Here is a 26,339-nt window from a genome sequence, read left to right as displayed (position 1 = left end):
TGGGGTTAAGGTTTCAAACCTCAGCCAAAGCTGGACAGCCAGCTGGCTGACTTTACCATATCTTTACACTACTTAGCAGGAGGAAAGACATTCAGTCAACAAAACAGTTGATGTAGCCGATGTAGACTTTACTGAGTCGGCAGAGTCCCAGGGTCCCTGTGAAGGAGGACAGAAGCCAAGACAGCCAGCTGTGCCTGTCAACATTAGGTGACCCTCGACAAGATGTGTGACGAGAGGTCCCCATCCATCATGTTCATGATCAGACTAAATTTCTGGATACTCCTGGTCCTATGGTAGCACAGAAGGACAGCTGCAGCATCAACCTGATTCAAACAGTGAACAATAGCTACTGCAGTACAGTGAAACATAACAATCAAGTCTTTAACTAGTCTATCATGTGTGGCAAAGGGTTTGAAAAGGGCTTGTGGGATGGGTTCGATTGAAGTCGGTACGTTTTTCACAGAACAACTCAAATACAAGCTTGCTTCCCTCTTCTTATCATCAATAGTGGTCACAAGGCAGACAAAATAGCTTAAGACATCCATTGGAACAGACAGAAATTATGGTAAGATTCATTATTGGTAGAGTATATGCTATGGCAAATTCAGAAGATTAGAGGGATGTACAGGTTATATGAGTTATGGATACATCTTCATATGAAGAACCAGTCATGGGATTAATAATGTTATTTACAAACTTCCTGCCGATGTAGGTCTTATGCTTCCTCAGCAAGAGTGCTTTGGTTGCCTATAAGAGGTCTAGACGTCATTGAAAACGAATTCCTTTTCATTAGTTAGCATACAGTATGTTAATACAAAGGCTAAACAATAAAACATAAAGAGGATGTGTACTGGTGGTGTCGATCAAACTTCATCTACAGAGAAGCAGCACAAGAAAATGACACTCAACTGGGGATATGTATGTTTTTTTGCAGCCTATCTCTTCCTTACACGTTGGTCCCTTGAGGTGAGCTGTGGACGAGAGCCTTTAATTAAAACGCTGGATTAACTGATGTCATCTTCCTGCCTTCTCCTCCTCTTCCCATGATGGAGCTCATCTTTCTATCGGGTGAGCTTTAATCAGTTTACACAAAGACGTCGAAGAGAGAAGCACTTTATTTGAATCACAACAAGGCAGTCAAATTGAATACACCCCGATTATCGGCTGTAATCTGCAAATATTTGTTATCTGCAAAATGTAAATGTTGAACTGGCAGACGTGTTTAGTAGTAATTCCTCACCCTATTGGCTACTCACACATGACCAATAGTCAGATTAAAACAAACATTTTCAGGACTTTACATCAGACGATAACATATAGAATGTAGATGACCAATTGCTCAATGACAAACTATGATGTATTAGCATAATGCGTTGTTAATTTTGCCATCCTTAAAAAAGGGAATCCTTAAATGTCACAAACAAAGATTTAATGCTTAGACTTTATTGCAGTCCATTGAAATCCAGGCATTCCCCAATGGAAAACACAAATTTTAACAGTACACTGTTCATCTGAAGCCTAACCTTGATAGGGTAGACACTCAGCATGGCACACCAAGCAGTCTGATTCATGGTACCTGCTCAGAGGATCTGGAGATAAAGATGAGGTCCATTGTGTTAGAAGCAGAGATAGAGTTGCTGTCTGCTGCTCATAGGTGCTGGGGGGGGGGGGGGGAGTACACTGTCTATCCACACTGTTGGTCGTCCACCTCTCCAACATGGTATTCATCTCCGCCTTGCAGGACATAAACAATGTTTGATTTAGTACAGTGGTTATGAGAAATTGGTTCCCCAGGTTTTGAGATCTATTCTTGACACTGTATAAAACACTGGTTCTGAGTTGCTTCACTGTTAACCAGATTTGTATTTATTTTTTACTAAAGATTATTGGAAAGCCCCATCAAAGCAGCCGTGAGCAAGTCTCATTGGCTGCATATAAGAAGTAATCTCAAGTGATTTGCAAATGTAAGGGGAGTTGCTATAAATGTGTAGATTTAATTCAAAGTAGGTCACACAGCTATTATAAGTGCAAAGTTGGTGGAGCGCATTCTGAATCCATTTTGCACTCACCCCCATTGCGTCACTGTACTCTGGGCTAGGCAGACAGCATGGGAAGCATTTCACCTGTATGTGTGCTCTACACTTTGAGAATTTGAATGAACAGTAGACATGGTTGCTTAATAATAACAATAATGATAATGCATACATGTTCTGGCTTGGTTTGGTTAACTATTGGGGAGCAGCTACGCCAGAGGAGAAATAATCTAATATTCGACAGTTTTAATAGTGCACACAATAAAATGGCTTGGGTTTTCAAGAGCAGAAAAAGGTGAAGAATGATTCAGGTCGCAATCGCTAATGTGGATTGAATGATTGACAAATCAAATCCCAAATTAGCATTTTAATTGGATAAGTAAGTGAGATGCTAAATGATCAGTTTCCAGTCAAATCTCACTATATTAGCTTGTAAGGGGGTATGACGTTGCATTTAACTCGTTCTATATTCAGCTGCTCAACAAAAACAACTGGAGGCCTTCCTAGCTAGCTGCTGTTCAGACCCCTGTGGTTGTGCCTCCCTGCCCTGTGTGGATGGATCTCTGGTTAAACAGACACTGACAGCTGCAGGTTTTCCTTCCACACACTGCATGATAAAGAGCTGCAGCAGAGATCACCTGCCTCTCTCAGCGCGTGCGTGTGCGCAAGAGGCACATTTCAAATACTCTAACCTTGACTGTCGATCAATTTTCATCAGTAACAATGTGATGAGTGTTGACAGGTAGATGCCAGAGAGTCCTATGCTGGAATAGCATTTCAAACAATGAACACACAATGCTAAAGAAAATAATGTTTCATGTTACAGTGCTAATGATGGTATCGAGCACCTGCTTTCTGGTTCCTGCACTACACCATATGCTGCTACTGAGGACCTCCTACCTTTAGATGAATGAGTTATTTATATTAAGGTAGTAATTTTAGCAGAGAGAAATCTCTGAAACTAGTTAATGTTAAAACCTGATCAGTGAGCTGATGCACACTCAAAACACTGTCAAAACTTTCTAGTTTAATTGTGTTTCGTAAAAACGTAGCCTAAGCATTTGTATGTTTAATGAACCTTAAGCCATTAGTAGTTTTACTGCAAGACACTTAATGGGAAAAAGTTACCTTGACCTCAAAAAGTAATTAACAGCTTAATTGATTTCCTGTGTGCTCCAATCATTTCAGGTATGTAAATGTAACATATCTATGGCTTTTAAAGGTCACATCTTTCAAACATCTATTTTCTCCCCTTAAATGTTTTGAGGTATATAAAATCATTCTCAATGAGAGCATAATTTCTAATAACAGTAAGAACAATGGCATTCCATGGTTCAGAATGACAATATCCAGCTTTTCTACACAATTACACTGAACCAAACTGAAATGATTAAACTGAAATTATTTGTTTTATTGTCATATGAGTTACTAGAGAAAATTGGTTTTATGGTAAATATTACAGTTAAGCGTCTTTTTCAGCTATGTTTTTATGTTGGTTGCTTGCTTGCTTACTTCTTATTAAGAATAGTATCCATATACTTTATGTACATTATTTGTTTACCTGATATATAGTACATATACTTTATGTATACAGTAGGCTATTTTGGTGGATATCACCATGGCAGAGGAAATTGGCTCTTGTGGCCTTTGTGTCTGAATGCTGTTGATATGTCTATTGGCCGTCGGACTCCTGGGTAGAAGGGAAATATGGTTGGTGGATAAGTTGTGCTGGTAGTTTAATTTAGTAAAAGTTGGTTTGCAGGTATTTGAGGCTGTTTTTGTGCCTTGGCCTATCATGTCAAAGGGCAGAGGGTAGAGGTGGAGTGGCTTGGTCGGGGGGAAACTAGGGTAATGGGGAGGGGAAGCAAAAAAAAAAACTCTTCTTTTTCACACAATCATGTTTTATCATGTCAACAGAACTGAGACCAGTTTCTGTAGATGAATAGACATTGCTGTAAGATTGGTACACAACGTACTTATAAATAACGGCCCTATTTTCAAATCCACTTTAGAGGGAGTGTATATTATTAGGGCTATGTTAGGGCTGTTGCAGTAACATTTTCGTGATTTATTTGACCTGAGAACACTTTCTCTTTCACACTGGTTCTCTCTGTTATTTTAAGCAGGGACTGTTAAAGCCAATGGCCTGGAGGAGATTGCTCATCTCATGGGAGTAGATAGTTTACATAAAAATACTACCCGCAACTTTTGACCCACAGGAACTTGCAGTGGACCTTCCTCACTAAAGCCCAATAACTTGAACTAGAAGGTTCCTCTAGATCACAGTTAGCTGCATTTTCATTGCAGGAGCTCTCCCCAGAAGAACAGGCAAATTCATTGGCTGACATATGCACTGTACACCATGCAAAGCAACAGACACTAAACATGGAGGAGATTCAAGTTGTGATGCACTTTTTAGCAAATGGGGTCATTAGGTCATTACTGGAAAATAAATGAGCAGTAGTAGCAATGCGGAATAAAAATGACCAAAATGCCATGGTGAGAAAAATTTGACAACATAATGTGGAGATTCCCCCCCTCCATGCCGATTAAATGGCATGGATGATTGGATGACTGGTTGGATGGATGAAATAATCGAATGCTGCTGTGAGTACTCAACTAATCAGAAATGTTCTGCACTGCAAGCCCCACCATCAAACTCACCCCCCCCCCCCCCACGGATCAGGGACTCATTGGTTCCTGCAATGAAAATATGGCTTGTGTGAGATACCAAATAAAAAATACAACATTGGTTGATGAAATGCCATACAGAAAGAACAATTATTTAATCATGAATTCCATAGAACCATGAATACCACATAACTTGCACAATTACCATAATTCATCTTAATCTTTAACAAAGAACAGAAAGGATAAATCCTTGCAGAAAACCAGAACCAGAACCCCAAAGTCACCATTGAGATGTCATTTATCAGGCTGTGTGGAAGAGACCAATACAAACCTCAGCGGTCAAAGCCTCCCACTTCAGGCAGCAATGATCGGACTACATAGGCAGATATACAGTATTTACCCTGCCCAAAAACATACAAGCTGCCACTACATACAAAACATTCACACAAGTAGAAACACAACACTAACTTGTCAAGAGTCAAGGTCACTGCAATGCAAATTAGGCAGAGGAGCATTGTGGTTGCAGTCATTTCAGTTTTTTTGCAGAGATTTTACACAGACTGGGGAGTGAGAAGAAACCTCACCGGTTTTCTTTAGCAACAGTTATCCAACATGTATAGCATTACTCTTTGTGAACATCTAGACTGAATCCTGTCTCTGCTGAAATAGATGAGGTCTGGTCTTACTGAGTCTAATCAACTTGTAAATTACCCAATCTCCCTATGTGTTTGCTTGGAGACACATTGGCGTTTCTCAGAATCCGTCAGGCATGCACCTGAGTGTGATTTTCATCCCAGGCCCAGACTTTAACAAGCGTTGTCTCAGGAGACAGGGAAAGGCTGATAAAGGCCCTCTCTGAAGCTCCTCCGTGCCAGGTCTGGAGCATAAATTCCAGACGGAGCCTTTGCCACACTAATCAATGCTTGGGTGGCTGGCTGTGTTTTCTGACAGAGACATTTACATATCCCTGTCTAATTGTTGTCTGTTGACAAGACTCCAGAAACACAGGGAACTCACTCTGCTGAAATGGAGGACGGGGTGGGGAGGGCAGAGCTGACAATAAGAAGCGGCCTCTGCGATCCTCCTCCTGCATACCAAGCAGAAGGTGGCATAGGGCAGGTTGGGGGACAAGACAGGAGGCTGCACTGGGTTGAGTCAGGTCTTACATTCACTGAGATGCAGAATATACAACCATGTCTGTCTTCTGAATGGGAAAACTCTGCCTGCTGCAGAGGAAGGAACTGGGTTTTTATGGAAACGACACGGTAATGGTACATTTCAATGGTATAACAAGTCGCGGAACAACTCATCATGGCCCACCGACTTCATGCCCTCTGGATCCCATCACCAGTCCATATCTGGTGAAATCCTCCCTTATCTTTCCTCAATCATCAACACCTCCCTAACTACTGGTGTTTTCCCCTCTGACTTGATAACAAGTCTGACAAGATGGCTCAAGTCATCCCCCTGCCAAAAAAGCCGACCCTGTCCTACATCAACGTTCCTTCGGTTTCCCTACGGTTGTTCTTTTTTTTAAGGGGCGATTGACTGGGTTTCTGGGGTATTTCACACTGTTCCTTAAAGACTCAGAATAGGGTGTGTAAAATTGGTTTGGCTGAAAATGGCCCGGGTGCTGTTCTATGCCCCCTGAAAAATCTTCTGATATTTTCTCATGAAAAAAAACTAGGTTTTCTCTTTTTATGGTATGCTCATGAATAATAGATCAGATCTGCCCGCTGATTAGTTGGTTTACAAAGAGTGAAGCTGCGGAGCAAAAACGCAACACAGCCACAGCACTCACTGAAACAAGAAGGGGGAGACTTGAAATAAAAATTTACAAATAAATCCATTGTGTCTACAAAACACTGTTTTCAACAGATTGACTAGATATCTTTTGAAATGGTTACGTTAGTTTCCATTTCTGTTGTCGACGCAAACAGGATCGCCTCAGGGGGGTAACAGCACTAGCCTACATCAGTTCAACTCAGCTTCAGCTGCCCTAGCAATCTTGCTGTAAAAATCGCAGCTAGCTAAAAAAGTGTCGGAGATCTACGCGACCTCCGTTTATGTTCCTGGACCAGAAAACCAGCGGGCGGAATTTTGGGGCGTGACAAAGTTGATGCTGCAAGTTTTGACGTCACAACTTGCACTGTTTCAAAAGGTAGCGTTTGCAAGTTGCAGTTTCAAAAAGTGAAATTTTGTTAGGAAAGAGGTTTCAATGGACTTTGAGGTTCACTGCATGTCTAGTTTACACACCAAACTGTCATTTTTCAACTATGACGAGGTAAAATCGGTTTTGCAATCAATCGCCCCTTTAAAGAACTGGACTGTGCTGCTCTTAGTAAGCGATTCACCTTCCTAAACAGGAACAACTTGCTAGACTCACCACCAATCTGGCTTCAAAGCCAGACACTGGCTCTACTGGCGGTGAGAGCTGGTCAACACAGCCACATCTTCCAACCTCTAATCCATGCTGATCCTCCACAACGTCTGCAGCCTTTGACACGGTCAACCACCAGCTTATCTTCTTTCTGATCAAAATGGGCTGCTGGAACTGCTCTCTCTCTTCTAGTTCAGCTCCTACTCTTTGGTAGGACCTTCCAGGTCCCCTGGATAGGGTCTGCTTCAGCACCCCTCTCCCTCATTATCGGAGCCCCGCAGATATCTGTGCTGGGACCCCTCCTCTTCTCCATCTACACCAGATCACTCTGCTTGGTCATCCAATCACTTGGCTTCTCTTACCAGTGCTACACTAGTAGTCAGCTGTGTCGTAGATGCCCTACCACTACCTGAAACTGAATCCCCACAAGACGGAGCTTCATTCCTGCCAGATCGTCTTCGGCTCGAGAGATCTCCATCACTAATGACGACATCTGTGTAGCAGCCTCTCGCCCGGCAAGAACGCTAGGCGGTGTCCTGATGATAACCTGGGTTTCAAGAGACACATTGCAGAACGACCACCTGCAGGTATTCTCTATGCAAAATAAAGAGGATCCTTCTGTTTCGGACAGAGTACTCCACCCAGATGGTCGTCCAGGCCACAGAACTCTCCCATCCTGCCGCAAGGAGTAGGCACAAATCCCTGACATTTGAGTAGGCTGTGGCCAACAGGACAGGCCCCACATACGTCCAGGGCATCATCCAGCCATACATACCAGCTCAGGCGCTTCACTCTGCAACATTGGGTCGTCTAGTTACCCCTGCACAAAGAAAGAAGGGTCCTTGCACTCCCATCAGGGCAGAACTATGCACTTCTGATTCTTGGTCTTCTGCTGTTCCCTCAATATGCATTATTTGTACATATTTTTTTATAAAAGTGTCTTTATATGTAAATAAAATGATTGAATAGTAAAAAGTAGTTAAGTACAACAGCATTGGTTTATCAAACAGCCTTTCTAAACATCTTGTCTGCCGGTCAGCTCAGTGGTAGATTAGCCGTAAACATTCCTCTTACGTTAAGTCTCAAGTGTTCAACCTGGCTGTCCATATGACCAGTTGAATAATGTCGCCATGTGGCACCTGCCAAAAGTCACCCTCCTTAATCCCCTCTTATCAATGGGTGTGGTGCCATCTGCTGGACAACAAAGTGCAAGCTAAGGCTCATTCCCAATATCAGACTTGCTCACAAGTTCCTCTAAGAGTCTTTGGGTGAATATTGTTTGGTCTCTTACCTACTTACTATATGATGCTCAGTCCATAAGGCTCCTCATGAGAAGGTAATGCAGCCTGCTGAGGTGTAGTAGCCAGTGCAGTCAGTGGAGTACCTCTGGGAAAGTTGGACAGTGTTCAAACTAAACTCCCCAAAGTAGTATGATCCAAAAGTCTGCCATGAAAGAAAAACATATAGAATATGGTTAGTTTTACGTATAAGTTAAGAAACAGAACATGGGCATTTAAAGTGTTATCTTTAGTGGCTGTGCACAGTGTAAATGAGAGAGTGAGTGTACACAGAATGACAAGATGAGTCATCTCACTTACAAACATGATGTTACTATGGTAACTGGTTGGACATGTCAGGAACTCTCAAGCTACATTCTCAAACAAATGTGGACAAATGTGGGAGACTAAACGTACCTTTCAAAACATACTAAGCAGTAAACAGCAACACACACACAAATAACCAACATTATGCTGACTGAAATGTAAGTTGGTTTGTTCAAATATCCATCTAGTGTTTGAGGAGGCCATCAAGAGGGCAAAGCATGGGTTAGCTTCATATCCACCACCACATACCTTTAGCATACATTTTTCTAGCTATTTAGATTGGCTTGGGAAATATAAAGGAAGCACATTCTGCCGGTTTAACTTGAAGAACTAGCAACCAGTCCAATATTGAAATATATGCCACAGGCTATGCACTAGATTTGAAATAGAATATGCTTTCTCTTGTACATTTCCCCATTTCAACCAATTAACAATGAACTAAAGTAGTGCAGAGCCTATGGTATACAACGGGAATACAACGGTACTTAGGAATGGTTTGCTGGACCCAATGTTAGTTTTCTCAAGGATCACAATGACTCTTGCTTAGAGACTTGTTGCTCTTGTTGGTTAGTAATAACTGATTTACATTGTTGTACTCACTGTGAAATATTTTTTACTGTTGCTTGCTTTTCTACAGGTACGCTTGCACTTATAGCGATTCATGTTGTTTAATTGTAACTTGTTTAACTACATGCTCTTATGGTTCTTCCCTTTGGCACTTATTTTGGTTGTTCACAATGTGTGCTTCATGTTTTGGCTACCCGCAATGTTTTTGGGGCTATCTTGTTGTTATTATCAGTGACCTATGCACTTTGTAAAGCTCTCTCTTGGATGTCGCTTTGGATAAAAGCGTCTGCTAAATGAATAAATGTAAATGTAAATATATTTCAGACTGTGACCACGTTCTAGTCCTTCTATTTAAACCGACATAATGTGCATTCTCTTGTATATTTCTGTTTAACTAGAAACCAGTGAGTCTGAAAAATATAATATGGGCACAGCGCTAGCATGAATTTCCCTGACATAAATTGTCAACCCTCTCCATGACCATTAGAGGGCAGCCAACACAATAAAAAAGAGTGGAAATGTACTGGTGTGTCAAATGTTACCTGAGCCCTTTTCTCAAATATTCCATTTACTTTGTTACATCATACCTAGTTGCACAGGAGCTGAAAAAGCATCTACATGTTGTGATAAGGAAATGTTTGAGGCAACAAATATTTTATTTCCTCTGACCTTAAGTATGTTTCTTGCATCAAAGGACTCCCTGTTCTGTTTTCCTGGACCTCCATTGTTTTCAGCTGAAAAAACTAAGGTTAACACAGCAAAGTTTGATGACCTGACAGTAAAGATGCATAATCACTTGATAAGACAAAGGCTTATAAACATCAAGTTTACTTCACAATAACACACTGAGCATTGGACAGAGAGTCAGGTTAATTACATTAGTAGAACCAAAGCTGCAAACGCTAATCCAATGTCGACATGGATGTGATTATAACAAAACCAAGCTGAAAATTTCGACCACGGGTAAACACAGACCATAATGAACCTGGGTGCACCTCCTTTGTACTGTGTAACAGACCAGCCCTGCATAAAGTCAGGTTGGAAAAACTGGAACTGGACTTTATCCATGGTCAAAAGAATGAGGCTATTGTTAGGGAAACTGGAAAACATTGGCCAGTCCACACAAACAAGCTTTGACCAAAGGAGAGAGGTTGCTCACAGACGTGGCTCAATGGGTTGTTGTTGTTGTTGTCGTTTCTCAGGATGCAGCTTTACGTCACTGCTTGCCAGTTATTTGATTAGAGATAATTGGCCAATAGGTATAATGGATTACTTCATCACTGTTTTAAATCAAGAATCAGGACAGAATCATTCCAGTAAACTCAACTGAACAGACATGCTGTTTTACAAAAATGTGCCCTCCACACACAAAATTGAAATCCGAGGTATCTAGCACCTGATATCTAAATACTGAACAAACGTTGGTTTCCTTACCTGAGGGATGTTTTCTAAACAGTGTGTTCATGATAGTTCCATGGAGTTTTACTCTGTCCCACTCTCTAACCATCAACCCTGCTGAGACAAAGTTCTCCACAAGCTGTTCTGCAACCTGCTGAAGCCTACAACACAATGGGATCTCTAATTTAAACAAGAATACTTCTCAATTGAAATACAATTTTACAACCCAGGGTGAGATGTAAGCTTATAATTAGACTGGACATCCTCACTTGTCAGATCCATCTTTATCATTGACCTTGGTATACAGGACATCCACCATGGCGGGGTCATCATTCATGTACTCTATCCCAGTGACCTCCAAAGGAAGACCCACCCCTGTAATTTTCCTGATACCACAATGAATAATTAGTTAATTAAAGCTGCTACAATATTTAGATCCATCCAGTTTTTTTATCACCTACTTGATAATGTCCTCACACTGCTGTAGCTGTTCACAGGCTTTGGTTACTTCCATGTCATTCAGTAGAACTAGAGTGCCAACTGTGAGGTGAAGCTTAGCAGGATTCTGAAAGATGCTTTCATCTACTCCATTATCCTACGCAAAAAAAGTAAATACAATGGCTATATATTTACCAAATGGCATTAAATACTGGTTTGAGTCATTCTGATATTTCAACCATATGCTTGATAAGATTACCTTACCTTAGAACACTTCTTCAAGACTTCCTCTTTGAACCTCAGGAATCCTTCCTGGATTTGAGGGTGGTTTAAAGCAAAGGACAGGAAGTGGGTGAAAGGCTGTTTCCTCCGGAAGCTCTCCACCAGGACCTCAATGCGCGTGACTGCAGAAGAGACTGCTGCCTTCTGGGGGCCTATGATAACTGTGGAACAAAACAAGCACACATGTTACTTGGCCCAAAGTCATTCTATGCATTGGTTAAAAGTTTAATGAAAAAGAAATGTTTCTGACCTATATACGGTCACTGTTTCAGAGTCTGAATGACTGGTCAGACTCACCAATCTGTCCTTCCAGTCCCTGTTTTGGAATGTTGATGGAAGTCTTTGTATCGGCTTCAAGGCGCCTGCGTGTCTCTCCTTTCTTGCCAATAATGTACCTATGAAAAAGGAACAGTATTTCACCAGTAATCTAAAGGTGTATCTGCAACTACGTATGAGACGATGAAAGTGACTTTATCAAATGCAAACTGGTGAAAGAAAAGAAAGCACTGACATGAAGACACTAGCCTTTCTAATGATCACCAACTCACTTGTAAAGAATGCTTGGAACATCAATGGCACAGCGGTAACCTTTATCTATCTGTTCTATGGGGTGGTTGTCACAGGGTTCATCTACAAGTTCACTCTCTGAAGAACACAATAATTCAAGTTAATAACATTTGAACGAATATAACAAATACGAACATGTGCAGTAGGCCTGTAAATAGAGAACAGGATGAATTCCTGGACTTGGATGATCAGGAGGCTATACCTTTTTCCATGTACGAAAACTCTTCCTCTTCCTCATCGTCGTACTGGTCTTCTTTTATGACATTTCTCCTGTATATCCTGCCATTTATGTTTATCAACGCTGGACGTAAAATGTCCATTTTATGAAGCTATTTCGCTAAATTGCTAACTAAAAGTGTTACTTCTATTTTGCAACAGTGGGTCGATTTTTTAGTATTTTACGAGTATTATTTTGCGACATACGGCAGTCTAGCGTAAGAAAGTGGTTACGTCGTCACAGAGATGTAAAGTGCGTGGATAGAGCTACGCGGCGGACTGTAAACTGACATGAAGAATCCTTTCTATTTAACAATCACATTTGATCCCCGACGTTCATAAACACAGAAGCAGAAAAAGCACTGACGGTAACTAGCTATCTAGCTAACGATTTGTCTATTTTTACATGGAATAACCAACTTACATAGTTGTATTCAGTGAATAGATTATTACGGTTTGCTTTGTGTAATATTATTACTTGGGAGGTAGGAATTTTATATTTAGCTAGACTGTCATACAGCGTTCGGACGTTTATGGGATTGCTAATGCTAGTACAACGTGTAGCACTAATTTGCATACAAGAAGAGATCACAAAGTGCATACAACTAGGCTACTCTACACTGACAGTTAACGTGAAACTGTTCTCATATTGGATCAGGATGGCAGCGTCTTCCTCATCCTCCTCTGCGGGGGGTGTTAGTGGGAGCTCCGTGACTGGTTCTGGGTTCAGTGCTTCAGAACTCATCCCCCCACGAAAAGTCCTCTATACCTATCCCAAAGGTGCTGGTGAAATGATGGAAGGTAACTTACCTGTTAATATGCCATGGATTCTGTGCTTCAGATATACATTGTTGTCGTGTAATAGTAGGCTACTTATTGTTTTAGCACTTTAGGGTGTCTATGACAATTCAACTGGGATTAGACTACTGTAAATAGATACATACTGTATGTATTCGTCTTTTTGCAAATTCATCATATTCCATAAAGTAGTGGTCTGACAAACAGGCAACTCAGATAGCAAAAAACAACACCAAGACCAAACAACCACAGAGCATCTCCACACAATCATAGACCTACATTCATCATACAATCCAAGTACTCGACATATTATAATAATGTGCACCATTCTCACACACATAGCTTCAGATTTTAATAGAGAATAGTGAGTTGTTGACCTATATTATATTTATTAATGATTTACTTATTACCTATTATATGCAACATGCATAGGGGGTGTAACACAGGTGTGAGTCAGGTATGTTGTAGTGGAACTGTTTAGCCTTAGCACCCTCTTAGCTGGCTCTGCTTGTTTGGTTGTTTGCCACTTTTTTGTTGGTTCTTGCCATTCAGGGGATACAGTGAATATTGCGGCTAGTTAGAGGAAGGACTGCCAAGTGTTCAATTGATCACTGTGGTATGATAAGTCAGCTAATAATAGACTTCGCCCATGAAGGCCTTCAGTTTGGAGAGCATTCATCTCTCTGCCACCTCTGCCTGCCAATATCCCAACTACGCATCAATCCATTACATTGTGTCTGTTTTGCAGAGCCTAACGAGAGCCAGTGCAACAATGGGTAGGCCTACATGGCTTAAAATATGTTTGAAGTTGATGAGTTTACGAACTCGGACACTAAAGGAATGAATAAACAATATCGAAGAGTAGCAGTTAATAAACTAACAGCACCTGTTATCTACCAAATTTCACTCAATAGGCACTCTTGTTTCAGTTATTAAAGGGTAACATTAACTTCCTTGTGTACCACTGTTAGTTCACTGTTGTCTTCTGTATTACATGAGGGTAAGGCCGGTGCTTTGCAGGACTTCAGTGCAGACAAGTTTGCAGAGGATAAGTCTAGTTCCTACTATAGTCTTAAGGCCGATTTATACTACTCTGTTTTCACGGACTCAGGGAACGCCCTCTCCGACGTGAAACGCCCTCGGAGAGCTCTACTAGAGTCTGTTTAGAGGGTTTTTCCTGGTTCAAAATGGGTCTTCGGTGCTCCACCCCCAACATTTTTTTATATTAGGGCTGTCCCCACTCAGTCGAATAGTCGATTTTCTGGTCGATATGCTGCTCTTGGTCGACTAAGATTTTTTTAGTCGAGCTGCCGTATGGCAGTGTGAGATCTGATTCCCGCTTGTATCATCATTGCTGAATTAACTAAATGTTCTACAGAAATTGTAGATTATATTATTTAAGACAAAAAAAGCAACTCTAAAAATATATAATTTAAAAGAAAAGCTGTTACTGTTTTCCCTTTAGTTAATCTGCGCTGTTTTGTTTTGGTATTTTGCACACAGCACGAGCACAATTGGCTGCCGAACTACAAACTCTGCCAAAGCGGTTGTCGGTGTTATTAGTCAAAATGGCAAAGAAATCTGTGGTATGGCAGCATTTTATTAAATGAGTACCGGGTGACTCAAAAAACGTTGAATGCAAACTTTGCCAACAACGGTTTATTTTTTTTATAGTTCAACGTTGAATATAATGTAGCCTACCACCTGAAAAACGTGAGTTGGCCTAGCCCTACTTCACTCATGCTAACGCGCTGGGTTGAAAAATGAATATGCCTATTATAAGAATCACATCCAAATCGAATGACATTGCCCGCGTTTCCCAGATTCGTTAAGAAGCTACGCGGCCATTATCTTCTCCGGCCAAGACAACAAAATCTTTCTCTGTTGCACCGTTCCCCACTCAGCTTCTAGTAGTTCGCATGCTGCAATTTTTCAGGCAGTGATAAGCTCACTCAGATGATTTGCATGTTAAACAAACAATATCTTTAATTTGTAGTACATTGTAAGAGATACTAAATACCATTGGCATTCGGTGACAACAGGACTGGTGATACAAGTCTTATTATTTGTAGGCTATTAGCGGCTGAATCTGCAATGTACAGCAGCCATTGAGTTAGATCGGGAAAATGTTTGTACGTTTTGTTTTTGAAAGAAAAGTGTTTCAAATTTCGATTAGTCGATTTTCAGACGTTTTAATCGAGTCTTGGTCGACTAAAGAAAATCTTAGTCGGGGACAGCCGTAGTATATATTCTTTTTTTTCTTATTTTTTTTTCTAATCAATGTATTTATTCGCAGGTGTTTTGCATCTCCCTCATATTTTCGTCCTATTTCTCCTAAAGCAATAACGTTAGACTACTTAAAGACACCTTACACTCATAAAGTATGTTCTAAATGGCATAAATGCTGCCAATTAATAATTTACGTAACAACTTATTGTAAATGGTCAGTAACCTAACCTATTGATTAAGGTTAGGGTTACACTGCCTGCTTCATTTGATCTTGATAGGCTAAGCGTTCTGTAGCAAATAATAACAATAAACCCACTATTTATTAATTAAAACTACTTCAGCATAATAATGCACCAGTGACGTGCGGTGAGGTTTGTGGCTGGGGAGGCACTGACTCTTTCAAAGTCATATAAAAAAAATATATGTGTTCAACAGAGCAGCTATACGTCCACTGCAAACACGTATGATATTCTCAAGTAGGTAAGTGCATGACATGTGCACCAGCAGATACTATTTCAAAAGAAATTCCTGCAATAAAATAATGTATCATGAGTTTGTATGATTTGGTCATGTATTATCACACTAACATTTAATTATCACGTCAAACATTGCACTAAACTGTAAGTGTAAATGTAAAGTGAAAATAACAAAAACAGTCAGTATGATGACTTCAGCAAATATCATTCACGTCTTACTAAAACAGCGGCCACGCGAAAGGGAATAAGGAAACTGTTTCCTCTACTAAAAAATACAATGCGGGTCACGTGAAAAATGATCCAAAGACTCGTAGAAAGACCGAGTCGGGAAATGAACGAATCACTCGTTGAGAGGACTCGTTAGTCCCGAGTCCTTATAAGGATTCATTCAAAATGAACGAATCGTTCACGAGCGACACATCACTAGTGTCCGTGCAATTCTCCGACATGCACTCTAACAATCACGGCTGATCGAAGGCTAAACATTTTATACAACCTGATTTCTGATACCGTGGCGGCAGAAATTTAGCCATAGAGGACACTATATATCACCAAAGCCTTCAATACCAATGAAGGCTTTATTGGAAATCGTGAATCAAACTTTTGTTAGCATTTTGAGTGGAAATTTCATTTGCATTTGTACAGGTGTATTTGTGAACGTTGGGCTGGCCCTCGCAGCGGAACGACAGTTTAGTGGCCACTCTGTCCATTCGCGCACCTCACAGTTGCGTATTGATCAGACAAGAAGACACGCTTATCAACTCGATTACTGTTGATCAAAACAGAGCAAGGATTCGGCTGTAGCCTACTTGAAACATACTATTGAGAACATATTCGCTGAAATGATGCATTGCACGCTGATGAACACAGCTTTTCTTTTTTTTCATCGCAGACTTTTTTTTGCCTTTGGTGCTCGGGATTTGTCATTGGCACTCGGGAAAATGGCTTTGGCGCGCGCCAAAATGTTTTCTATGCAGGAAAAACCATGGATTAAGGAGAGCCTGGCCACTCCTCATTAAGCCCCATTGTACCGAATTGTGTTGCAGTTCCAACAGAGTTCCACTGGGAGTGATCGCGGTCAAGTGCAAAATGAATGGGAGTCTATGGAGCTAAACTACTACATTTGTGTCTTTATCCCGATTGTCGTTGAGAAATCTCAGATATGATTGTAGTTTTTGCATGTTCAAAATGGAGTACAGGTCAAAGTTGAATGAATGAGTACTTATATCCTTTCGATTTCTTACAGGGTAAGTCATTGTTGCCCATAACACGCTAGCATTTTGCTAACGAATGCTGATTGGTTAGTGAAGGACTGACTACGACCATAGATCCAACTTGATGGCATCTGAGCGAAACCAGAATGTCACAGCATTAGCAACATAATATTAGTTGCGTTCGACATGGACTGCGGCCGCATGAAACGACCGGCGAGAGTAGCAGCTTGCAGTCAAGGAGGAGTTGAAAACGGCCCTGTGAAGTAGGACATTTCAGCTTCTCGTGGTTTGCTGCGTTGACGTCAGTCACGGCCAATTAAGAGTTGTTTGCTTACTTTACTTTATTTATAATTAAACATAGTCTTTCTGTTAGTGAAGAGGCGGAGTAAAACCCTTTCTTAAATAAATTTTGTATTCAATTAAACGGTCCTGATTTGAGGATTAGCAAAACTGAAGGTGTCAGAATAATTACAAAACACGCATCAAAGTTGTCGTGTGTGAGTCTGGCCAATCACGAAATAGCTGTGTCGTCACTAGAACCCGTGCAGTTGCTCTTGAGAAAATGCACTCGGCTACACAACCGGCAGTTCTCGAATCGATCTCATGGTACTTTGATGGCGACGTCACAGTGACCTATTCTCGGCGCCGTGTCAAGTCGGACAAAAAGTCGAAACTGAATTCACTGTTTCAAGTCAGCCGCCTGCAGCAGGCTGCAGCGCTGCATTAAGCCAGTCCATGTCGAACGCACCTAAAGAGTAGACGCCGCATCGACCGCTACTGCCTACTGGCGTTGACAAGCCGTGAACATGACAATATTCAGCACTGAGAATAGCTCAACGAGCTGGAACGGTGACCTGCAAAGTATAAGGTCGTAGGTTCGAATCCAGCCACACTGTTTGAGTCTGTCTTAAATTTGAATATATGTTTAGTTAAACAGGAAGACATTGTTCTGAAGTACCATGCGCAATTTCACCTTGATATGTCAAAGGATTATTGAATTACAGGTGTGTAAAACTTTGGCCGAATCGAACAATCCACGCTAAAGGAGAAACGGCTTTCTTTTTTTGTACAGAAACTGTTCTCAGCCTTGCGGGTAGCTCAATGGGTTGAAATGTTGTCCTGCAAAGTGAAAGGTCACAGGTTCAAATCTAGGCACAGTTTTTTGGCCTGTCATAATTTTGATTACTTGTTTAGTTAAACCTGTTCTGGATCCTTGGCTCGCCGGCGAGTCAGAAATGCTGCGCCCCCCTCCCTCAGTGAAAATGCACTCAATTGAAAAATCTTTTTTTAGACTGCTACACATATGATACCTCGTTGGAAAGCTACGATTCTTGTGCTTCCAATGAAATAAACCAATTCAAGCTCAACTCGCAACAGAAAGTACCGTCAACGTCTTTGTCCGGTGACCGTTCCTTCAACAATGCCAGAGAAAAACGTTTGACTTACCTACGATTACTTAGGAATGTTCCAGGTATGCACACAACTCATCAAAACCTCATCTGCTTACATTCCCAAGGGTCCAAAGTATCAAACCATGTCGAGTAGTTGTCCAAACAATGAATTATATCCACACATAGCCACGATCTTGTTGCTTCATTCTTCCTTCGTCAAATTATTTTATTTCAGTCTCTAACTTACTATCGCTTATAGGAAGAGATCTGGGACGAGTTCAAAGGCGGGAATAGTCTTAAAATGGCCGCTACACTCAGAGGTTTTGATTGACACCAAGTTTTGACCAATAGGAGCTTCCATGCCCCGGTGACAGCCCTCTAAAGCCAACCAGGTCTGTGCGTCCCGCCCCCCCGCCCCCTCTACACGATTTTTTCTAACTGGCTTCGACTGGCTCTGAAATGAGCTAGTTATCCTTGTAGCTTAGCGCTAGCTGTAAATGGCGATACCCCATATGCCAGGTTTTGTGGAGCCTTCAAAATAAAAGTCGATTGCGCAATATGTCAGTGTTCTTTGTGTGCCAATCCTGGGAATCAGATAAAGCACTCCAATGTGTTCTTGCTTCAGTTTTTGTGTTTCAGTAATACTAATGAGGGATTTAGCTGTTATATATGATAGTTCTAAGTACCACCTTTCATTGGAGATAACAATTATACCTTTTTATCCTAAGAATTTGACCTTGGTGAGAAGGGTCATTCTGGAGTCTCCAAAAGGCCCTTTTAGAAAACGCCTGGATGTACTCTTATAAAAACGTGTCAAATATGAATATATTGTGGTATCATGTTTGACTTTTGATCTGAATTCGGTAAGGCTTCAACCTGTGGTCCAATTCTGTCTTCCAGCTAATACCTACCACCTCTAGGCCTCTTCAGGCCTGTTTTTTCAAAACAAAATCTAGGCGGAAATAGAAACTTTCACTTTCCTTGTGTTCAAGCTTCTATGTCTCAACACCAGTAGGACTGACAGGGTCCTGACAACAAGGAACATAACTTCAGAGTCAGCTTTCAAAAGAGTCCATTTACATGCATCTACGTCAAATGGTTCAAGAACAGCAGTCAATTTACTTTGAGTATGCTGTTTAGGCGTTTTTAGGCACATTTAACAGGTTTCAGAAGAGGTTAAACAGGCAGACATCATTCTGAAATACCATGTGCAATTTCACCTTGAAATGTAAACTGTTTCTTAACCTTTGTCCCAAAGCTGACCAAAATCTAATACTCGTATCACGCAGTCGGAGCACAGCTAGATAATCAGCGTCAGCACCCTTGGGTACCCAGCATGCAGTGCGGCATGTCCAAAAACGCAAAGACTTGTGGAAAATAGTTTGGTTACAACAGCCTTGCGAGGGATTTCAGTTGTTTTGTTCGTTCAGTTAGATGTTTGTAATGTTATTGTTTGTTAGTTTTTTGGTCTTTTTGGTCACCCTGATTGTGCAAGTTGTGTATTTTAATGGGACCACAGAGTCGGCTCCTGCACCCTCTCAAGCTATTCTCACAAGCAGCTGAACATGAGCTCTGCCCAGCTCAGCCCAGCCCCGTTGCCCACATGACTACTGTTAGTTGTGCATTGATTGAGATTCTGGAAAAAGATCAACTCAAGAAGACTTTCAATATCCTATAAAAAGTTAATACTCTACCCTTTCTATTCATAACATTTCAACAGTTGTTGTGTAGCAGAGAGGATAGAGAGACTGACTTGTAACCTTATTCTCATGAGTTCAAATCCCCATTGAGCCTATTGTTGTTGGCCAAACATTAAGTAATTTTGCTCTCTTGTTGTCCAATTCTTGACCTTCTACAATGTATATTTTTATAATATTTTGCGGAGGAATCCGCATCGCTGCTTGCAGCTATATTTTATTACATTATTACCAAGTCTTGTTAGATCACGTTATATATCCATTTTTTAAATGGTTTTGTAGGTTGAACATATAAAATACAGGCCACATTTCCACACTGATGTTAAATTGAAGGCAGTGTGAATTTTGTGGCATTTTGTTTGAATATAATGTTGACAGTAAGCTATGGTAAGTCTGATTTCTGTTACCAATATAACTATTTAGCTTTCTTTGCCTGGCGAGAACAACCCGTAACCCCCACGCTAACCCTATAGCTGCCATGCTGTTACGATGTGTCACCACTCGTTTCTTCATTTACAGTCTTACATCGGACCATTTCTTTTAAATTTCTGCCATTCTTTCTGCATTCGTGGCCCTATAATAATAATAATAATAATTGTATTTGTAATGCACTTTACATTTAGCTAAATCTCGAAGTGTCACAGGTTCAAAACAAGAAAGGGCGCAAATAGTGACAGTTTTCCACTCCGCCGATTTTCTTTTCTCTTCAATACCTTATGACAGGCCACCAAACAGGACACATTTTCTTGCCTCCACCTCTGTTGTCAAAACCTCGATCTCAGTCACCGCATTTCTTTGTATGAACGCTGCTGTGTTTATTGAATAACGTTCATTTTTGGTGCAGCGTTTATTCGAAGAAATTTGGTAATTCAGACAAAGAAATTATATCAGGAGCGCATTTATAGACTATCTGCATATTCATTTATGGGAGGAAGCAAGGCGGGGTCAGTGGCTCGTTCATGTGCGGTCAATCTCACGTTGATTGTGATTTATAAAGGAAAGGTGCGCAGGACCTGGCGTACAACCGGTTTTATTAATGAGAATATTTCTGTGCGTAGGTACTTTTCGAGTTTTGGCCGTACGCCATCTTCTGGTATGAAAGCCGCGCAATGCTTTATGCATGAGGCCCCAGGTTTCTAAAGGCGTCCTCCACAATCCGTCGGGCCCTTGGAGAGGGTATAGCAGACCCTCCAGGAATTTGCGATGTTGCAATCGCACCAATTCACGCGAATTCAACGATTCCCCGCGAATTCAGCGCGACGTTGCAATTTTTACCAATCAATGCAATTTTCCCGCAACTTTGACCAATCATCGTCGTCTCCCACAACTCTCTCCAGTAGGGGTTGAATCCAGTGTTGCACTTAAATGCGTTCATTGAACGAAAGTTCATGAATTTGTTCATAATTTTGGTGAACGTGAACTGAACGTACTGTATTACTACCTGATGATCGATACTGTTCACGCGTTCATTCCAGTGCCTGTGAACTCTTTCACTTTTTGTAATGTCGTAGTGCTGGTCGTGTATTGCATGCCGCAATGCGAGGGGGCCCCTTGAAAAGTTATTATTGATCATACTATATGATCAATAATACCTAAAATAATAATACATATCGATTTAAAAGTCCCCAAAAGTATCAACAAAGATACCAACAGAGCTTTTATTCTATTTGTGTCAACGCAGGCTTCCCCTCCCACCCGATACTACTGTGGACTATTCCATCGATTGCAGCAACTGCTCAGCAAAGAACGTCATTTCAGTTGGTTAATATGAGACAGTAGAAGAGTGAAGTGAATGCAAAAAACTATTTGCTAAATGAAACGCAACTCCCCGAGCGGAGCACAAAAGAGAAATACAAAAGAGGAGAGTAAACAAGTAGTTGCTAAACTGACTAACTGTCTAACAACAGAAGGAAACATCATTTTTCTATCCACTGGTATCCAATGATTCGGCAGCTAGCACAAGTGCTGCTCAGTGAAGTTTGGCTAGCAACAGCAGCAAGGCTAGCCTACTTGTAGCACAATTTACCGGGTTCAGCTTCTCCACGCAGGGCTCTAGATTGAGACCAAATTTGGCATTGTTACTGCCAATGATCGCTTCCAGCAAACTTTCTTTGAATTAGCCATTTCCCCCTAAACACATTTCTTGGGGGCATATTTTCGGTTAGCACATGGTACTGTTTGAGTCGCGATTCCATCTGAAATATCCTACTGCCATCCTACAAGTTGTTACAACGTGTTTCAAAGGGGGTTCTTAATGAATTAATGCAATATGAGTAGGCTAAATACTTGAAAATATCACTAGAAGTTAAAAACTTAAGGGGACATAGTCATTGAGGTTAGGAACGTTTTACACCGGATTGCCCAATTTCTTTGTTTGATTCAACTTTTTAACTGAGGCTGATTTAGCTTATCAATATTCCCTCTTGCAGGGGAAATGAGAAGACAACCGTTTTATTCAACACTTCACTTTTTGTATTTTTTATTGTAAATGAGCAACAACAAATGTATGCTTTTAAATCAATGCAATCTTCATAAATAGTAAGTACGCATTTTTATATAAAATATACAGAAATATCAGTTATAAATTACAGTTAATAATAAATGGACCCGTCTGCAACTGACGCTAGCAAGCACACAATACAATTGTACCCTCTCCAGTTATTATTATTATTAATATTGTATTAATAATTAATATCAGGAATTTTAGCCTGCAACTATCACAAAAAAGGCCCACGAAATCCTGGGGGGACTGGTATAGTTGAATACCTGCTTGTGGCTGTAGAGATGCATGTGTCTCTCAAAAACGATAAAAGACTAGTTGTTTCCCAACTTTTGACAGGCATTCTAGACTGTAACTGCAGAGAGGAAATGCTGCATCCCCGAGTCGCATCGTTGCATCGTCGGGCAATTGCATTTGCTCTTCTTTTAGAGCCGACCCCTCGGCTTTGCCGTATACATGCCGATACATTCAAGCCTCAGTTTGATATTTCCCGGCATGACCTCACTCTCGGTTAGTAAGTAGTTAGCTCTAGTAGCACCGTTAACAGTAGCCTGAAATAGTTACATTTAGTCATTCAAGCGGACACTTATCCAAAGCGACTTACAGTAAGTACAGGAAAATTCCCCGAAGGCAAGTAAGGTGAAGTGCCTTGCCCAAGGACACAACGTCATTTTGCACAGCCGGGCATCGAACCGGGAACCTTCTGATTCTCTAACCGCTCAGCCATCTGACTGGCCCAGTTAGTTGGCCAGTACATTTGTCCTTATGAGACCTGAGTTCCAGCTCGCTAGCTTGGTGATGGCTTTATTATTGTGTGCAATCATGTAGTCCTTCTATTTATCTTTCTATCAAAGAACCTCCAACTCTTCTACATCATGATGGATATCTGTGTCACCATCATCTACTCTTGTGCATAAGCCTCTGGTCTACACCTCTCTCTGTCACAGACCATCTCCGGAGGAGGGTATCCCTACTGAAATGCTCTTCCCAAGGTGTATTCTATTTTTTCCATGGCATTAGGTTGAACCAGAAGCCTGAGAGCTCATTAATTATAGGAATTCTATTCTATTGTATGCGTCATTAGCCAGCTGACTAACAATGAAATCCCTACCAGCTAGGGAGATACCTTGTTCATCACTATAATAATAACATAGGTTGCGATAATTTGTTTGCCAAAAAAAAACAGACATGCCACAAATCTAAGGGTCCTGCTATGTTTCAACTATTCCATTAGCAACAACATTTTAATACCCGTACAATTAAAATCACCAAAGCAAAATTATTCTAAAGTGAACAATTAATTTATATTCTCTTGTATAAAAGACCCTTATAAAAATCAAGAAAGAAGCCATATTCAGATACCAGTTAAGAATATTTGAGTGTGTCCAAGACAAGTTGCTTTGTCACAAGAAGCTTCAATTATATTAGCAAGCAGAGCAATCATTTTGATTTAAGCTTGGAAATTATTTTTTTTTTTACATAAAACTAGCTATGCTATCAGTACCAGAATATGTATTGCCGCCAGTGATAAAGACAATGAGTATTGGCCTGTGGATGCCCCTTTTGGGTTAGAAAAAAATTAAGAATGTATTAGCTATACTGCAGGACTTAATGTACCTGTGGTGAATCTTGATTGCATCAATAAATATGTTTTTTTCATTTTGTTTTTTCTTCGTTTTTTTAAGGAAACTGTTGCCTAAAAATAATTTGAGCTCAGTTAGCACCCACTTTTGAGGTTGCTGGTGTGCCAGAAGGAAGACGTGCACTGTCACCAGCCACCCACCTCTCCGTCATTACCACACGACAAGAGGGTTTCTTAGTGGGAAGTGAGAGCCCATCTGGTTACTCGCCCTTGCATCATATCCCTGTTGCTCTAATTAATGTGCCTAGTTTGGGTCATGCAGGAGAGTAGTGGGTGGTTCATTGTCAAAGACAAAGGGAACTCAGATAAGTGGGACAGCAGAGAGGCTTGAGGGGCTCTATTCCTCTTTCTGTGTTTTGGGGATTTGTTTTGTTTTAAAATTCTGCCACCAAATCTTTGAGAGGGTCATGCTTGCATAATGTGGAAAGTTAGATAATGTTTTATATCCTTTAGCCTTCATTTAATTGCTTTGTCTGTTATTTTGCCGTAGAGCAGAGTAGTAAATGCGACTCTATCTCTCCTAATAATGCCAGGAATCTGTGTGTGTACAAATTAGAATGGGTTTAGTTTCCACAATCAGCTCAAAAACCAGGCAAAGTTCTTATTCTGCATGTGTCTCTGCATGTGCATGTGTCTCATTATAATCCAACGGAGTTCCGTTGTTTGGATTAGCATTTTGATGTAAAATAATTTGCCTCCAGTCCCAGCCCTTTCACTGTGATTGGTCCTCTGGTCTGCAGCGAATATCTTGAGAACCGGGCACTCTGCAAAGTGTATATTTTGCAGGTGTCCTTTTTATAATCCAACTAATCCGAAACCACTGAGAACTGTCATCACCAGCTTCATCGCAGTATCTATCTATAATTCCAGAAATCTGTGTGTGTCACCGACATCATCACAGGCACTGTGCCCTATTTATATTTCAAGGAATCTGTATTTTTGTGTTTCACTGACATCTTAATCATCCATTGCATCACGGGCACTGTGCACATAGTATTAACTATAATCTAAATATTTGATAAGTTTGCATCTTTGTTTTTCAGATGGCTCAGACAGATTTTTGTGTGAGTCTGTGTTCAGCTATCAGGTTGCATCCACACTGAAGCAGGTGAAACATGGTAAGTCAGTAAGTTTTGTTTTAGGGACACCTTTGAGTTAGCTTTATATATTTGTATCCGTAATAACCTTTTTTGTGTCTTTAGATCAACAGGTGTCTCGAATGGAGAAGCTGGCAAGTTTGGTTGAGGAGCTGGAAGCTGATGAATGGCGATACAAACCAATTGAACAGCTTTTGGGATTCACCCCATCATGAAATATAAACGTGTTCACTTCTGAGAACTGTTCAGAAAACTAGTCTTCTAGTCTTGATTTTAACTTGCACAACCTAAACATTTTATTTTGTCAATTATTTCACTGTATTTTTCATCAGGACCAGGCTATACATTTCTGTATTATCAGTGATTATGTAAAGGTGAAACATTATTGCAAACTCTTTACTACCATAATAAATCTGACTATAGAATTATAGAACATCATATATAACTACAGTATATAACAACTATAATATATCTTACTTGAGTACAAAAGTTTTTTTATTAAATCATGATGACACTTCATACTAATTATTGATATGTTGACATGTTATTGGATTATCACTGATTAAACCTTGAAATAAAATATTAATTATATATCTTGAAGGGACTGCTTTTTGATGTGAAAGAATCGATTATAGTCACACATTTCCTAACAATACCACTAAACCTTGGCAATACTATTCTTTTTGACAATGCTGTGCAGCCTGTTGTTAGTACCTAGGGTGACTACAGACATCCACAGCAAGGGCGTATTGTTGATCCACATGGCATCCTTGATACTCATAATTCTGAAGAAGCCTCTTCATAGAATTGCAGCTCGTCACTTGGTCCACCCCTCCAGAATGTCCTCACAGCTGTTTTCTTAACTGCGTCAGGCAGTCACTAGAGGACAGGCAAGAACAAAGAGTGTCTGTAAACAAAATCAAACACACATTTCAGGGTCAGTTGGTGTCCATGTGGCCTGCATGACACGTATGGAACTGCTCATGCTGCCTCTGTTTACTAGTATTGGAACATTGTGGCTTTACCATCTCTGTCTAAAACATTAAACTATTACTGTGTTTTTCCTCAAACTTCATATTACAGTTTGTGTTCATGTAAAATGTGGGTTAGCTAATAGTTTTGGTGAGGTATGTACATCGTCTTTCATGAACTCTACTCAGGACCATAACAGGGATTGAG

The 26,339-nt window shown here is 40.6% G+C and overlaps 2 protein-coding genes across 7 annotated transcripts; one reads left to right on the top strand and one right to left on the bottom strand.

Moving 5' to 3' along the window:
* Positions 1-1,097: 1,097 nt before the first annotated feature.
* Positions 1,098-12,320, bottom strand: ascc1 (activating signal cointegrator 1 complex subunit 1). Of its 6 annotated transcripts, none has more exons than XM_047031838.1 (10): positions 12,103-12,320; positions 11,882-11,978; positions 11,631-11,728; positions 11,316-11,494; positions 11,075-11,208; positions 10,883-10,999; positions 10,650-10,774; positions 9,885-9,958; positions 8,336-8,487; positions 1,098-8,238 (listed from the first exon to the last, which is right to left on the bottom strand). In XM_047031838.1, exons 1-9 carry the CDS (start codon positions 12,218-12,220, stop codon positions 8,371-8,373), a joined length of 1,059 nt encoding a protein of 352 aa, XP_046887794.1. In that variant the 5' UTR covers positions 12,221-12,320; the 3' UTR covers positions 1,098-8,238; positions 8,336-8,370. The 6 variants fall into 6 exon arrangements, with proteins under 6 accessions (XP_046887794.1, XP_046887795.1, XP_046887792.1 ...); XM_047031839.1 differs by having other exon boundaries at positions 1,098-8,235; XM_047031836.1 differs by having other exon boundaries at positions 1,098-1,734.
* A 65-nt stretch (positions 12,321-12,385) lies between these two features.
* On the top strand, positions 12,386-25,751 carry anapc16 (anaphase promoting complex subunit 16). The gene is made up of 4 exons (XM_047031844.1): positions 12,386-12,484; positions 12,775-12,917; positions 25,107-25,181; positions 25,266-25,751. Exons 2-4 carry the CDS (start codon positions 12,776-12,778, stop codon positions 25,373-25,375), a joined length of 327 nt encoding a protein of 108 aa, XP_046887800.1. The 5' UTR covers positions 12,386-12,484; position 12,775; the 3' UTR covers positions 25,376-25,751.
* The last annotated feature ends 588 nt before the right edge of the window (positions 25,752-26,339 follow it).

The sequence above is a fragment of the Hypomesus transpacificus genome, chromosome 13 (assembly GCF_021917145.1).
Source record: "Hypomesus transpacificus isolate Combined female chromosome 13, fHypTra1, whole genome shotgun sequence".
NCBI lineage: Eukaryota > Metazoa > Chordata > Actinopteri > Osmeriformes > Osmeridae > Hypomesus > Hypomesus transpacificus.
Note: the sequence above shows the minus strand (reverse complement) of the source record. Positions and strands in the feature narration are given on the sequence as shown.

Excerpts from the sequence above, each read along its gene's own strand:
- ascc1 (XM_047031838.1), bottom strand. The coding sequence starts at position 12,220 with ATGGACATTTTACGTCCAGCGTTGATAAACATAAATGGCAGGATATAC. Across the intron at positions 11,209-11,315 it reads TCTTGAAGAAGTGTTCTAAG|GATAATGGAGTAGATGAAAG; the intron begins GTAAGGTAATCT and ends TTTTTTGCGTAG. Across the intron at positions 11,000-11,074 it reads CAGTGTGAGGACATTATCAA|GAAAATTACAGGGGTGGGTC; the intron begins GTAGGTGATAAA and ends TTGTGGTATCAG.
- anapc16 (XM_047031844.1), top strand. The coding sequence starts at position 12,776 with ATGGCAGCGTCTTCCTCATCCTCCTCTGCGGGGGGTGTTAGTGGGAGC. Across the intron at positions 12,918-25,106 it reads TGCTGGTGAAATGATGGAAG|ATGGCTCAGACAGATTTTTG; the intron begins GTAACTTACCTG and ends TTTGTTTTTCAG. Across the intron at positions 25,182-25,265 it reads ACTGAAGCAGGTGAAACATG|ATCAACAGGTGTCTCGAATG; the intron begins GTAAGTCAGTAA and ends TTGTGTCTTTAG.